This window comes from Corvus brachyrhynchos, unplaced genomic scaffold (assembly GCF_000691975.1).
Source record: "Corvus brachyrhynchos isolate BGI_N302 unplaced genomic scaffold, ASM69197v1 scaffold103, whole genome shotgun sequence".
NCBI classification, from domain to species: domain Eukaryota; kingdom Metazoa; phylum Chordata; class Aves; order Passeriformes; family Corvidae; genus Corvus; species Corvus brachyrhynchos.
In genome coordinates this window covers 2,473,878-2,488,765 of record NW_008237436.1, presented here as the reverse complement: position 1 = coordinate 2,488,765, position 14,888 = coordinate 2,473,878, and the positions used below count along the sequence as shown (strand labels likewise).

The 14,888-nt window shown below is 37.3% G+C and overlaps 1 protein-coding gene across 3 annotated transcripts in view; it reads right to left on the bottom strand.

The window, feature by feature from the left end:
• Positions 1–14,888, bottom strand: part of DCLK1 (doublecortin like kinase 1) — a 241,133-nt gene that overhangs the window by 113,977 nt on the left and 112,268 nt on the right. For all 3 annotated transcript variants that reach the window (XM_008631433.2, XM_008631432.2, XM_008631436.2), the window contains exon 3: positions 11,918–12,017. In XM_008631433.2, coding sequence (XP_008629655.1) covers positions 11,918–12,017 — 100 coding nt within the window. The remainder of the gene's footprint in view (positions 1–11,917; positions 12,018–14,888) is intronic.

Genomic DNA, 14,888 nt, shown 5'->3' with positions numbered 1-14,888 from the left:
TCATGTGTCTTGCACTCCTGCATGCAAAATATCAGGACACTTGTTTTGGAGGTGGAAAATGTGGACCAGTGCCAGTAAGAATCAGATTATTTTAGCCTACCAGGATGTCATTGGTTCTGGTACCTCGTGTAGTTCTATCCATGTGTAGGGCTTTAAGCTACAGTTACACATTTGTCTGTGACAAGAATATCAGGTATCTTGGAACCCTGTCAAAAATGTTGGCTGTTCTGTGCTACCTTGCTATGCAACTACAGTACTTATTATGAAACTACTGTCATGTTTACTTTGCATTTCCTGCAGGTTTTCCTCTCATCTTGTCCTTTATCAAACATCATCCATCCATCCATCCATCCATCCATCCTTTTAAAAGAGAGTGTTATATCCCAGGACAGCAGGGAGGGTGTGGGTGTTGTGGAGGTGGCTGTAGGCTCATTTTACACCTTGCCTCTGACTTCCCTATAAAAAGCTGTATCCAAATCTAGACCAATTCACCAACCACCAATCACACACTTTTCCAAAGAATGCACTTATTCCAAATTCTAACGTGTGTAACTGGTATGCATTTGGTTTGGGTTGGCAGGAACATGTAAGTAGGTGTAGATTGCTTGTAAGGGGTAGGAAAAGGAGATGAAACTTTTGAAAAATTGATTAAAAAATAGAGAAGGAGTTATAAAAGCTGTATTTTTGTTCCATTAAAACACAAGCTGTTATGTAAGTGTCTGCTGCAGTAGGTCTGGTTTTAAAGAAAGTTAAAGAGGCACACACTGGTTCTCTTGCAGCACACAAAGTTATTTAACATACCTCAAGGAACTGAAAATATTACAGACTAATTTTTTTCTAGTTAGTGCCTCAAATCTGCCTGTAATAAGAGTATTAAAAGTTAGCAGGCAGAAATTTTTAAAGAACAAAACCATAAACTGATGTTGTCTTAAGAAATTAAAACACCTGGAATAGTAATGGTTTTTTAAAACAACAATACTTGGCAGGCCCTCGAAAAAAAAAAGTTTACAGTGTCAAATATTAGCGGTTTTGAATATTTTTATAAAATTTCACACACATAAGAAAAAAGTATTTGAGCTGCAACATCAGAGAACTATCAAACCAACCAGAGCCTAAGAAATCTACAAAAGGATACAGGAAAAAAGGCAAAACTGGAGATTCAAACTTACTACAATATGGATCTGCTCAACAGCTACTTTTTACAGACAAATCCCCATGCACCAATCAAATACAGCACTCTTACTGTAAAACAAAGCACTTTTATATGCTGATGTTAAACCAATATTCACACCTAGACTCTCATGCCTCACACCATGAGCTCTGCTGCAAGGTGGGCAACAAAACCCACCTGCAATCTACAGGCACATACAACTGCCAGACCACCCACATTTTTGCTTCTTCGACCTCCACGATAGTACCAAGCAGACTTATCACAACATTGCTTTACCTATCAACAGAAAACCCAGAAATTGAGTCTCCCAAGTTAAAAAAAGTCAAGGACTCCAGAGCTGTCTCTAATTTAAAAATCCCTAGGCAGCTTTTGCCTCTAATATTAATGGGTTCTCCTTGAATGCTATCTGGTTCAGGCAATTAAATTTTACTGTAATTATTTAGATAAAACTAAAGTAAACAGGCTGAGTCATCCTGGCAATAGGCTAACAGTGGGATATTTGGAAAATGTGGCTTCACTAAGAACATCTGCTAACACCACAACACTTACTGAGGTGTGTAAAGTCCCAGTGACGATTGTTTTTTCTTCCGAGAAAGTTTAAATAACTGCAGATTGAAAATGAATGTTGGGTTGGAAATAGCCCATGAAACCATCCTTCATTCTGTGTACCACAGTATACTTCAGAGACTGGTCAGAGGAGTGTTTTGAAGTTTACAAATGAATTTATTCATAGGCTGATGTCCTCTCTGAGCACTCAAAGAGACTATTTTTATTCAATATGGAAAGTCAGATCAATAAAAAATGACAGCCAAGCTTTACTAATATCAGGGGTTTTGCTTCACAGGAAGGTACAGAGCATTAAATTCTGTTACTGTCTTAACAGCCTATACAAACTCATATTTCCTGAACAGTGACAGGTCTTACTTGTACATGGTACATTTTGCAACTGACTCAACTTCTGCATTCTTCTCTGGGACAGTAATTTTCATTTCTCCAAACATTCTGATTAGAAAGGGGGCTTTTCTCCCATGATGTGTTTTATTTTTTGCTGAATATAGAAGCCGAAAAATTGAGATAGTAGATCTGTCATTGCTACACTACATCATGACCTCCATTTGTGATGGTTTGTTTGTTGTGTTTTTGTGGCTTTTTTTAATCTCCACATCTCAATAAAACCTTTACTCAAAATCAGCATAATTTTTGCAAATGTGACTACATGACTACTTCCATTGCTAGTTTTTGGTATAGACATCTTTACTAAGCAATTCTTTTTAGGCTTTCCATTTTCTGCCAGTTGAACTTTGGACCCTTACCAATATATTTTGGACAGATGCAAACCTAAGACAGCATTTGGCTTGCTTTTTTGGTTGAAATTCCAAACCTCCTCCAACATTCAAGTCCCCAAACTCTTAAGTCTAATGAACTTCATTGACTAATTCTTCTGAATTTTCAAATTTCTCCCTCTTAATATAATAAAACCTTTAATTATTGGATTGGTTTCGTTTTCTGGTCAACATAAATGAAATCAATATATGATTACAATATCTAATGCGCTTCCTAAGACAGCTTTATCATTATTATTAAGAGCACTAAATCTAAATAGATAAATGTTCCCAGTTAGCATTAGTAGCAGTTTATCTGTAATATGCATCTAGGAAGTCTAATGCACCTCATAACGTGTTATTATTTCTCCTGCTGCTAAGAACTATCACAGCTATCTGTCTGCATCTAGTCTGAGCTATGATCCCAGAAGACTCCCACCAGAATCTCAGGAGAGAGATCCTCCCAAAATGGATTTTGAAAAAGTATCCTGTTTTATTCATGCAGGTTTGTCTTTATTATTAAATGTTTAAGTATTAATTTAAAATTTCCATTTTTTAAGTCAATTTCAAGCAGTTTATTTGATCCCAGAGTTAGGGTCCTTGTTGTATATTTCCCATGGTTTCCCAATTTATATTTTTAAGCAGAAAAGAATATGGCCTATCTTACAGCCCTGCAGTACACAGCAACTGCTATGCAAAAATAAATCTACTCCATTTTCTGAAGTCACTTATTCTGCAGATATCAATATGTGCTTGAAAAACAGAAAGAGAATGTACAGTTTAAGACAGAAATAGTTTGCATAATGCTTCATCAAATTTGTTCTCTTCCAGGGATTTTTTCTTCCTGAACATGGTGTCCTCATCAGAAACTGCCTTGCTCTGTAAGTTTTCTTCTTTTTTTGCTAGACAATCTTAACAGTTCTAAGTAGCAGAGAAAAACCTTCTGTTTTCTATTCCAGAGTAAAAGGAAAGACTAAGCAACTTCAATTTCTTTGTCTTTTAAACACTATTCACTCTATTAGGAATAATTAGCAATCTTCCAAAAACTTTCCTTGGACCAGATCCTTCATCTAGAAGAGTGAAATCTCATGTTAGCCCCCTTATTGCTTCAATGAATTTTAAGTCCCTAGAAGATTTTCTTTCAAAACGAAAGAAAAAAAAAAAGGTTTACAATTCCTCTAGAACAAAATAATTTTAAAAAGCTCTGACTGAAGAATAAAAGAAGCCAAATCAGAGCTCCATGACCTACCACCTACGGGTGTTCAATTCCATGGCAACATGAGACTTCCTAAAGATTACTCAGCCTTATATTTCTTTATGCATATTATTAGCATCCAGTTCTCCTGCAGGCAGCTATGCTCTGGAAAAAGTTTATTCAAAGGTGAGTGTTCACAGAAGCAACCTGAGCTGTCAGGTAAGACTTTTGAGGTTTTCAATGGGAAATTTCTGTAGGTTGCATTTTGAAAATAATAGCACCAAACCACTTTTGCAGCATACACTGTGAGCAGCCAGTTTTGCAGTGCAGACCAACACAGAAATTATTCAGAAGTCTTCTACTGGCCTTTATACTTGATATATTTGTGTCTGTATACACAGTATCTCACTGAATATGTATAAATATGAATATCTATCACTGGTGTACTCCACTTTCTGACTTCACCACTTTGAAATATTTTCCAGGTTGTTTGATTCTCCCACAGCTGCTATGCTGAAGTTTATGTTTGATAAGACTTTAAAAAAGCTTTTAGTGAGTATTAAGGATGAATACATTTTCCTCATATGCTTTCAGAACTTTTTTTCTTTCTAAAAGCTAAAGAGCTCTGGATTTTGAATAATTATGCTCTTTTCAAAATATCTTGCCAGTATAAAAGTATCTGGACAGCTCTGGCACTAAAAAAAGTGTGCACATACTTACTCAAGACATGACAAAACTCCAGGAAGAGGGCCTATATCTATTACGAAAAGTAGAAAATTACAGTGGTCAATTTAGCGAGCCAGTCCAATTTTACTGCCGAAAAGTAGAGTCTAATCTCCATACAAAAGCTCTGGTACAACCATGCCACCCAAAGAACAGGCAGGTCTCCAGGGCACATCCTAATACCCTGTAGCAGCTGGCACGGTTTGCTCCAGGTCTCAGACTTAATGATGAAGCACTGATGCTACAAGAACTATTCTTCTCAAAGCTGTGACATACAAATGGGACTGTAGTGCTCACCCAAAGGATCTCCCGTAACAGAACACTGTTCCAGAAATTGGTCAGATTCCAATAGTTTCCAGCATTGGAATGCATCTTCAAACTGTGAAAAGCACAAATGTACTCACCAAGATTACCAACACTGCATGCTCCATTTTACCTGACTAATTACAAGACAAGAAAAGCACAAAGATAAACATAAGAGAAAGGCAATTTCTAAACATTTCTGATGTGAAACTTCTCTGTGGTCTTCACCAATCTACTCAACAAACTTGGTGGAGGAGATTATAATAGACAGCTACTATCTTCTACTTCCATCATCACTAGAACTGGAAAAGTGAAACAAAAAATCTCTCCCAAAAAGAACTGAAACTAAGCTGCTATTTTGGAAGCTATCATCTTCTGAGGATTAGACTGAACACACAAGCTCAAAACTCGACCTATGATCTAGGATGGAATATTATACAAGCTGGAATATCATCAAAGGCGGCAAAATAAAGCAACTTCCATGGCAAAAAAAAAGATATGAGACAGTCAAAGTAAGAGCTTGAGTCCCAAGATCTACCCTGTTGTGTGTATCAAATTTCTGTGTTTATTCCCCAGAACTGAAAATTTGTTTAGAAAAGTGGTCATAAACATTGGAATTGCACTTTCTGCATTTGGATATACAACTGAGACGTCCACAGTTTGGGAAAATAGCTCAAAATGTTCTGTGAGAAAAATGTTCTCCTGGACCATCTGATTAATCTAAATATTCAAGAAGTTACAAGAAAAAATTAAAATGAAAGAGCAAAAATATCGAGCTATACAAAACCAATAAATATTCTGTCTTCTCTCTTATTTGCTATTTAATAACACCAGCAGTTATGATTAAATTCCCTTGTATATTAAGATAATGATATTGATGATGTTTAATAACAATTTCCCTTTTCTTTAAAACAAGCTGAAGTTTTATAAATTCCCAACATAAATACAATTTATTAATATGTAAATATTATTGAGGAAATCCTTGATATTTTTGGGTGCAAAATTTTTAGCATTTTTATATCCAAAATCAGCTTTACTGCTGAAAAAGGTTGAAGGAATATGCACACTCAAACCTCATTATGCAGATGAAATGGGAATTTCCATCAGTTCTAATTTTTTGGATAGCATTTAATTCATGCTATTTTTAACAGACATGAGGGAAAGCAAATACTGCAGAAAACATATTGAAGAACATTTGGCTCAATGAGCAGGATGAATTAGCATTGACTGCAGTATTACAGTTTGGCGAGTTTCAATGACTGTTTTGTAAGTTGTAAATGACCACAATTTTTCCTGGCGATACATACAGGCAACTTCTTCACTGCAACATGGATGAAAAGTGAAAACTATGCAAATTTACATGCATGCATGGTGAGGAGTTGGGGAAAGGGACATGCATTTCAGTGTAAATCTGGACTGGGAAGCACATATGTCATCTTCTTGAAAGATCTAACATCCCTTATTCATGTCTATAAATCTGCCAGCTGCAGGGGGAAAGCAAAGATTTATGATTTAAGTGGCCAAGCTTTCCCTGCTAGAGATGCTTAGGCAGAAAGGTGAGAAGCAATGTCTCAAATAAGTAGACCTGTGAGACACAGTGGAGAATATTGAAAGCAAATAGCTTGCAGACAACAGATAAAGAAGTGGGCTTATGTAATCAAGAACATACCTATAACAAAGAGAAAATGCTGCATAGAATAAAACTGAGGTTCTGTGAATGCATTTTTCACGTGAACAGCTCATTTGACTCAAGCGTTACTACAGATTTTATTTCATGAACGCCACATGATATTCTATTAACAGCCACCTGACGATCACGCTACCAGCCTGTTCTGAGCATTGAACTGGGGATCAGCATCCTCCTTTGAAGAGTTTAACCCAGGAGAAACAAGTGAGTCACTCCCACACCGCCACATGGCCGAGTGCTTCCCGGCAGCCAGAGCTGGGCTGGGTGCACAGGCCTAGGGAGGGAGGTACTTTCAGCACAGCTGGACACAGGTGGTCTCAGTGAGGGGAGAATTTTTGGGAAACTTGTGGAATGTCCCACTACTGGATAAAATGAGACCTTTTTAAAGTACTTATTGTGAGGAAGGGAATGAAGACAAGTACTGATGTGCCAAATGGGAGGGAGCTGAGGGTACTGTGCAATTGCCTACAGCACTAAGAGAGGGTGGAGATGAAAATGGAGGTCCTGGAGTAGGAAGATAAAGGGGGCATTGGATGCAAACCCATTGGAAAAGCAACTTCTGTCCTTCTTCACTTTCTGAACTGTTAGTATAAGTGGTACATCCAGATCCTGGCCTCTCCTGCCTTAGTTTGTTTCTTCCTTGTACACAGAATATCTGTTTCCAAGGCCCAGCAGTTGCTGACATTTGAAAATATCACACTGCAGTGGAACACTTTATATTTATGCCTCTGTTGAAAGCAAAGTTGTATCTCAAAGTCCTCAGAACCCACCATTACTTTCCAATTGCCAAAGCACGAGTTTTTGATGAGGGCAGAGTAAGTCAGCCAGCATGCTCTCCACTCCCAAGTCCAGCCAAAAGCTGCTTAACATATCAGTCTCTGTCCTATAAATCAGGGTAGACGAGGACTATAACCAATTTCCCCTTCCTGCCTCTTTTAGGAAGGACAGATTAATGAAGGTTGCAGAAACATGACAGCTATTAACAGGGATAAACATGATACCCCTGACCTTAACCGCAGTTCCTGGATCAGATGCGTGTGCATGCCTCCATGCAGACACGCACGTGTGTGTGGACACCACGGGACTCAGATTTTCCTGGCAAGTTGTCTGCTGCTGGCAAGATGAAGCAGTAACACTGCTGGCACAGAGATGCTGAGCTGAGGACTAACAGGCCAGCAAAGCCAAAGTGAAATTAGGTTTTAAAGATTCCAGTCTTAATTTTCCCCTAACACAGAGTCATTCTCTTCATTGTTTCCATAACAGTAATATGTGGTTTTGACAAGCAATCTGCAGTTGTTTTCACATCCAGACATTCTATATTGGTTACACTCTGCTTCGAGGCAGAGACACGGGCTTTGGCCAGCTGAGATTGCAGCTTTTGTACATGATGCATCTCAGTACGTGAGGAAGTCTGCCATACTCTTTGTGCAACTCTCAAGCTTCCAAAGCACTCAGAAACATTAACAGAACATAAAAAAAAATTAATTTTTAAAAAATTAAGTCAAATACTGACAGCTTAAAAAAGTCTCTTATTTTACAGTGCTGAGAAAGAAATACCTGTATAAGCAAAGGAGATGTTTTGAATTAGGGCAAATCTCATGAGTTACTCACATTCCAAAATCCTATTTAGGTGCCTAAATAATAGCTGATTGCAAATATTTTTGTGAGAGTGGCCCTTAAACCTTAATCTTTGTCAACACACAGCTAAGGGCTATTGAAAGTCATCTTCTGACATCTTCTTTGAAAACTGAACATTCAGTTAAAGAAAACCTGGGATTTCTGGGAGAGTTTCCAAAACTGCAAGCTAACAATGCCTGAAGCAGTCACTGCCATACTCTACGCTGAGGAATTTTTCTTCTTACAAGCCGCTGTAATGTGTGCTTCATTAATGTAATGCTTTTGTGCTTACATATCCCATAAGAGCTTTGCATGAAAATAGCATCATCACTGATGCTTTACATACAAGGAATATTTACTTCTTAATTTTATGGTCACTCACATGCATCTTTATGTCTCATCTGCAGCTCTCATGATAAATGTGTGTGGCTATTGTATCCATTGATCATGGAGATGATTGCTAGGAATTATGATGGGGATAGTGCCTATTGTTTCTGCATTTCATGCAATAAACAGTGTGTTTAGCATGAAAACCATCTGTACATCAAGGCAGGGAAGAAACTGCAGTATATAATGAGGACTGCTTGTTTTTTCTCTTTGATGGATCCCTAATTAACTGACTTCTCTTAACTGATTGCCAAGGGGATATGCAATGCCTCTTCCTGAAAGACATAAAACAGAGAAGGGAGATGATATAAAGAAGGAACACACACCCTCATTCAAGGGCAGATTTGAGCCTGAAGTCAAATCAAAGCTGAACTAATTGTTCAGCCTAAAGAAAAGAAAATTGATGAGCCCACAGATTTTTTCAAAGAGAAAGGAATCATCTGTTTCCCATGGTCAAAGTAGATAAGAAATGTAGTAATGGATTTCATTTATAGCAAGGGAATCTTGGGAAGATAGCTAAAAAAGAGTAAGAAGAGTTTACCACTGGGACAGAATGTCTTGGGAGGATACAGAGGATACAGATACTCATCACAGGCTTTAAAGGGGCTTGTTAGACAAGTATGCCAGAAATTAAATGTGGAATGTTAATCCCACATTTAGATGGGGAGGTTGATTCACTGACTTCTAGACTGGTTTTTCTAAATTTCTGATCCTATGGCTCTTAGAATGTGCTATCCAAGGGCAAGAGCAAGCCATGGGAGCAGGAGAAACAAAGATGACTAGAAATAATGCAAAAGGATGAGATCTTAGACTTTTCTGATAGGGTAGAATTAATCTCATCCTAAAAGTTTTTTCAGCAACTTTAAAGACATAAAATGTAGACAAGAACAGCTACACCAGACATATAGATGCCTCAAACCAGACAATTCTGGAGCATAATTCACAAGAACTCTTCGAAACATCCACTTTCAACTGACTTAACCAAACATCTACCATCTAGTATGTCAATAAGTTTTATTTACTGGGAAAGAAATCTACTGGGAATGGCTCAGTCCCAGGTATCTACCTACATGCAGCTACCTAGTGTTAGCTAAAATGAATCCCAGTACAGGTGACTGGCTTCCCAACCCCCTAAACTTTGCCTCTTTCTCACACCTAGTATCAGGAGTTCTGAACCCAGACCACAAAACAATGGCAGTCTTCCTCCCTGAGAAGTAATTCCCAAAAGCCCAGAACCCTGATTATTTGTATATTTATTCTCTCTACTTTTCTTTCCCACCTTCAAGTTTTGCTTTTCTTTACTCCTGCTGCTGCAACACCTTAACTGTTATTCTCATCATCTGGCTGAAACTGGAGAATACTGGAGGGATGTAGTGACAAACCAGCAGAATGTTGCTTCAAGATGCTTTTCAGGGAAGAAGAGACAGACTTTACAAGCCTTGCACAGTTGACAGCACTTCCTAATAATTGTAGTGTTCTTAGATTAACTATGAGGGATGCAAAGACACACACTGTGATCACACAAATTCATTTGCCGAACAAAACAAGTTAAAAGCTCTTTTTTTTTTAGTTTTCTCTCCAACTCTTGCTCCTGCTCAGAGAAGGCTGATTAGATGCATATCAGTTGGAACATCAGCTATTATTGGCAAGCAACCTAAACAAATTCTCAGATACCAAACCTCCTGAAAAAGAGAGAGCAAAGTTGATGTACACTTCTCAAATGAATTAGAGACATAGTGTGAAATCTGATTTTCTCCCCTCTCTTCACTCCTTCAGTAAAAACACTCAATGTTCACTGAATCTTTGCCTGATAGAAAAGCAAACACTACAACAAATAGCTAAAGTTGTGTTTTCACCACAGATTTTAAGGATTTCTCTTTTTTTAAGATCAGTTATAAAATGGTTTTAAGCACCAAAGTTTCAGAGAAAGTCACTGCTTACTCAAAGGGCTGCGGATATGCCAGAAAAACAAAGACTAAGCTGAGTCAGGCTATGTCTGTACTTTGACACTAGACCTCCAAAAACCAGCTACATACTTCCAAAGTGTTTTTAGATAAATCTGCTGTCAGCATTTCTTGTGTCTTTGCTGGAAAAACTGCCACACAATTCACTGTGAGGAGACTGGCAGCCACCAGTGCCATCTTTCAGATAAGAGACGCAAGTGAATCCAGACTACACAGTCAACTACCCAGGTCTCCTCTCCTTAAAGGCAAGGACCTCCATTCTGGGCACAAAGCCACCTGGAATCAGCAACCTTTGCTGCTCAAATGTCCCCCTCACATCCTAAAGATGACTAAAGCTACTTTTTCACCATTAGTACATTTTGCCTTAGAGGCAACTACAGTAATTTCATTACTGCAAAGAGCAGATCTGGTGCTCTATTCTGATTTTTATTTCCATATTATAAGGTCCTCTAGAGGAATGTAGAATGTGTTCTTGCTTCTGTCTGTGCCTCACACAAAAGGTCATTCCTGTGCCCAGAAGACACCTCCTTTTTCAGAGTCACCCTTCAACTCATAGAGTCAGGTCTGCACAAGTTGCTGCCTTCTGCTCCTATACAACTTAATGGACCATTTGTCTGGAGCTGGGTAAACCAAGAAGCTCTCCAGTTTCACAGGTTAGCCAGCGAAACACAATTGCACCATCCTGAATTGTTAAGAGTATAATTGCAACAAAAACCATGATGAAGTGGTGAAGCTAAACAGGTATGTACATAATGACTGTGAAGTGGTTACTGCTGTAACAAAATCTTCTCTGACTGATTTTTCAGTCAAGTGTTCTTTGAGACCTTTGATAGTTTGAAAAAATATGAGTGTAGCAAAAAAAATTTTGCTGTGTCTTGTTCTAAACAAAAATAAATTCAGTGTTGTTGGCAGCTTTGTTTCTTTGTCTGTTTGCTTAAATGCACAAAGCCTATAGTTAGTTTTTTCTTCTTTTTCCTTACAATTGCGATTCCTAAGTCAGGAATATTCTTTGTAACAATAAAAGTATCTGAAAACAAAACATGCATTTTCCTCAGAGGATTACATACATTGATTTCATTATTGTATTAGTCAGCCTCTGAAAAACAGAAAACTCCGTAAATTTTCTCGGATGACTTGGTCTGCATTTGCTGATTATATTTATCTTCCATATAGAATTGCATCTATCTTTCTATATCATATTACCTGTGAATCATTATCCAAATCTCAATGGTAAGCATTGGGAGCCTGAGAAATTGTAATAAAGAAACAGAATAAATTCAAAGCCAAAACATGAAAGACCTCACGAGAAAGGAATTCCACCAAACACATTTCCTATGATATGTGAAATTCAGGCTGAAATCAAGTTTTAGGCTGCAATAGGTAGACAGCTTTATTGTTGCTTTCAATTCTCTTATTTTTCAGTATTTAGAATTAAAATATTTCTTCTGTTTCTGAAACCAATTCAGGTGATATTGCTTTGGTTTAATTAGCATGATATGGAAATCTGCCTATTACTCTCATTGTAAACATTTGAAAAATACATCTTACCACTTTCATCCAGCAAGAAATCATCCTGGTAACGGAACTTTTCTGGTCCACATGCAATAAAAATGTCATCATCGCCAAAAAAATCCTGAAGGCACATCACCTGCAAGCAAGAAGGAAAGAAAGACATTGTATGAAATACCTCATCATCAGAATTGTAACAATAAATCCCTCTTTGTCTCCATCTGCATGAAAATTCTTCACTTTTAATGGAATCAACAGGGCTTCATCTCCATAAATTTCAAAAATAGTAGTCTACATAAGTTTCATAATTTCATTAAATTAATGAAATTCATAAATTCCAAAGCTGTGCTCTGACCATCTGTCACAAGTGAGAAAAAGTTTTACGGACAGTGCAGGAAAGATAAGACACAAAGCTGGAAGTGTCAGATTTATTACACGATGCATCTACAGTATGAGGTAAACGCCTTCTGTTTGTACACAAGGTACCATTCAGGAGTTAGTGGGTAATTAACTTGCTTTTCAGTTCCCATCTCTATCATTTGGCTGCAATGAAACAAGGTTACAGCTTTGTATGCAGAACCAAATGCAGTTCTTTCAGCAAAATCTCTGTGACAGGGAATCAAACTCATGTGGGTGAACTAAGCCTCCTTCACACACTCTCCCTCTATGAAGTCCTCTTTGAAGGCACCAAGCTAAATAGCCAAGTCAGATGAGCTGGGGATAATTCTTCTAGCACTGAGTAAAAGGATAATCTCTTTCTACTCCCATATATGAACAGTCAGGATTATATTGGTGTGCTTTTATGTCCCTACAGGAGATTTCAGAGATTTTATTGCAGCCTTTCAGTACCTAAAGGGGGCTTGGAAGAAGGATGGGGACAGACTTTTAGTAGGGCTTGTTGCAATAGGACAAGGGGTAATGGTTTTAAACTAAAAGAGGGCAGATACAAGGAAGAAATTTTTTACAATAAGATAGTGAAACACTGGAATGGGTTGCCCAGAGAGGTGGTAGATGCTCCATCCTTGGAAACATTCAAAGTCAAGTTGGATGCAACTCTGGGCAAAGTGATTTATTTGAAGATGTCCCTGCTCATGGCAGGGGTGTTGCAACTAGGTGAGTTTTAAGTCCCTTCCAACCCAAATAATTCTATTCTAGGATTTCCTTACAACAGATTTTAGTTATTCTACAAGGCACTGCTTAACAATTTAATCTTTCCAATCATATGGAATCATATTAAACAAAGAATCTATGACTTTTACCAAAAACTGGCTTTGGACTTACTGATCCAGCTTTTACAAATTTAAAAAACAAAATAGATATCTACCTATCTTTAAAAAAAGAAAAAAAAGAACAAAATAAAATCTGTTCTCACTTCACATTTACAAGAAGATTCTAAAAGGGTAGGCTTGCTTATATATTTTTATATTAAGTTTTGTAATTAAATAGTGCACTGATATTTGAACAGGTTGATTTCACAAATAGGGTTTCAAGTCTACAGCCAGTAAAGCAACACATAAACAACCTCCAAAAATTGACAAAACAGTTGAGAAAGTCCAGCTCATCCAAACAATCCCCCTCAGTCTACAAAAACACAAGCGAAAGAATTACCTAATGACATTTTGCCAGATTTTGGCATAAAAAGTACCCCCATCAATCTGAAGTAACTGGTGTCTAGGGGTTATAAAATTCATATAATGCTTCCCAGAAACATGTCTGAAGGCTTTGACATCCACAGCTGTTATGAGCCTCTATAGTAGAAATGTCTCAAGGAAGAAAAATAGCAGTACATGTCGTGACTTGCTTGTAGACTACTATTCATAATTAAAACAATTTTAAAGGTATGACATTAGCAAATGAAAAAAACAGGAAATTGAGAGAACAACAGCTAGATGAAATAAATGCCAAAAAAAAGGACAAAGGTTCTTCCTAAATTATCCTTAAGCAATGCATGTACTTTTATATTCAGGTCCACCACAACCCTATTTCTATGACCATCGTCATCTTAACACTACACACTACCTGAACACCAACATCAAAAATGCAAATATTTGATAGAGCTTTTTACCATGTTCCCACTCAGTTTATATTCTATTATTGTATCAGCCTCAGCAACGTTTAAATAAACTCATTTATTTCCCATCTTTCTTTTTTGTCCACGAGACATATCCTGCCTATCTTCCCACCCCATACTCCCACCAAACTTCAAATATCTCTTCCCTTCAGTCAAGTTCCTCTGAAATTGCCACCTCTCCCACTGCATGTACAAAACTACTAATTTGCAGAATAACATTAAAAATCCTGTGGTTTCCTTTTTGCTTCCCGAGTTTGACACACTTCTGGGGAGTGATAACTTTTACATTTTTCTTTATACCAAGCAGAGTATTAGAACCAAAACAGTAATAAGCAACTCTAGGCATAAAGTTGAGCTATTTTGACAACAAACATAAATACAAATTAAATACATGTTTGATAAAAAAATTTATGGATTTAATAAAACTCAGAAGTGCTTGGCTCTGCCCAGTTAAGAGGGCTTTTTTCAAGCCTAAACAGGACATTGAAATGCAGGTAGCAACACCTAACCAGGATCAACTACGCCAATTTTTTAAAGCATCTCAGGTTCAATCAGTGCAATTTATATGCAAATAAGAAAGAAAATAGGATTAACACACAAAAAATAATTTGTGCTTAGATATCACTGGATTTTATTAAACTTTACACTTATAATTTAAAGTGTTCTTATGCTTGCCTCTTTCTCCTTGCCCTCAGTTTCATACTCCATATGTAAAATTACAGCTTTTCTTGCCTCCTGAAATTTTAATAATTTTTGAATTATAATTCTAGATTTTTAGAAAGGTTATAGCAAGATCACAATTTGCTTCCAAATCCATCTTTTTCCAGCATAACCTATCTTAAGGTTTCCAGTACCTTTTTATATTATTATTGGAAGCCCTGAGATGTCCTTCACTGTCTGCATTTTCCATCCTTTCTGTCTCAGCATCCCTGGCTCTCT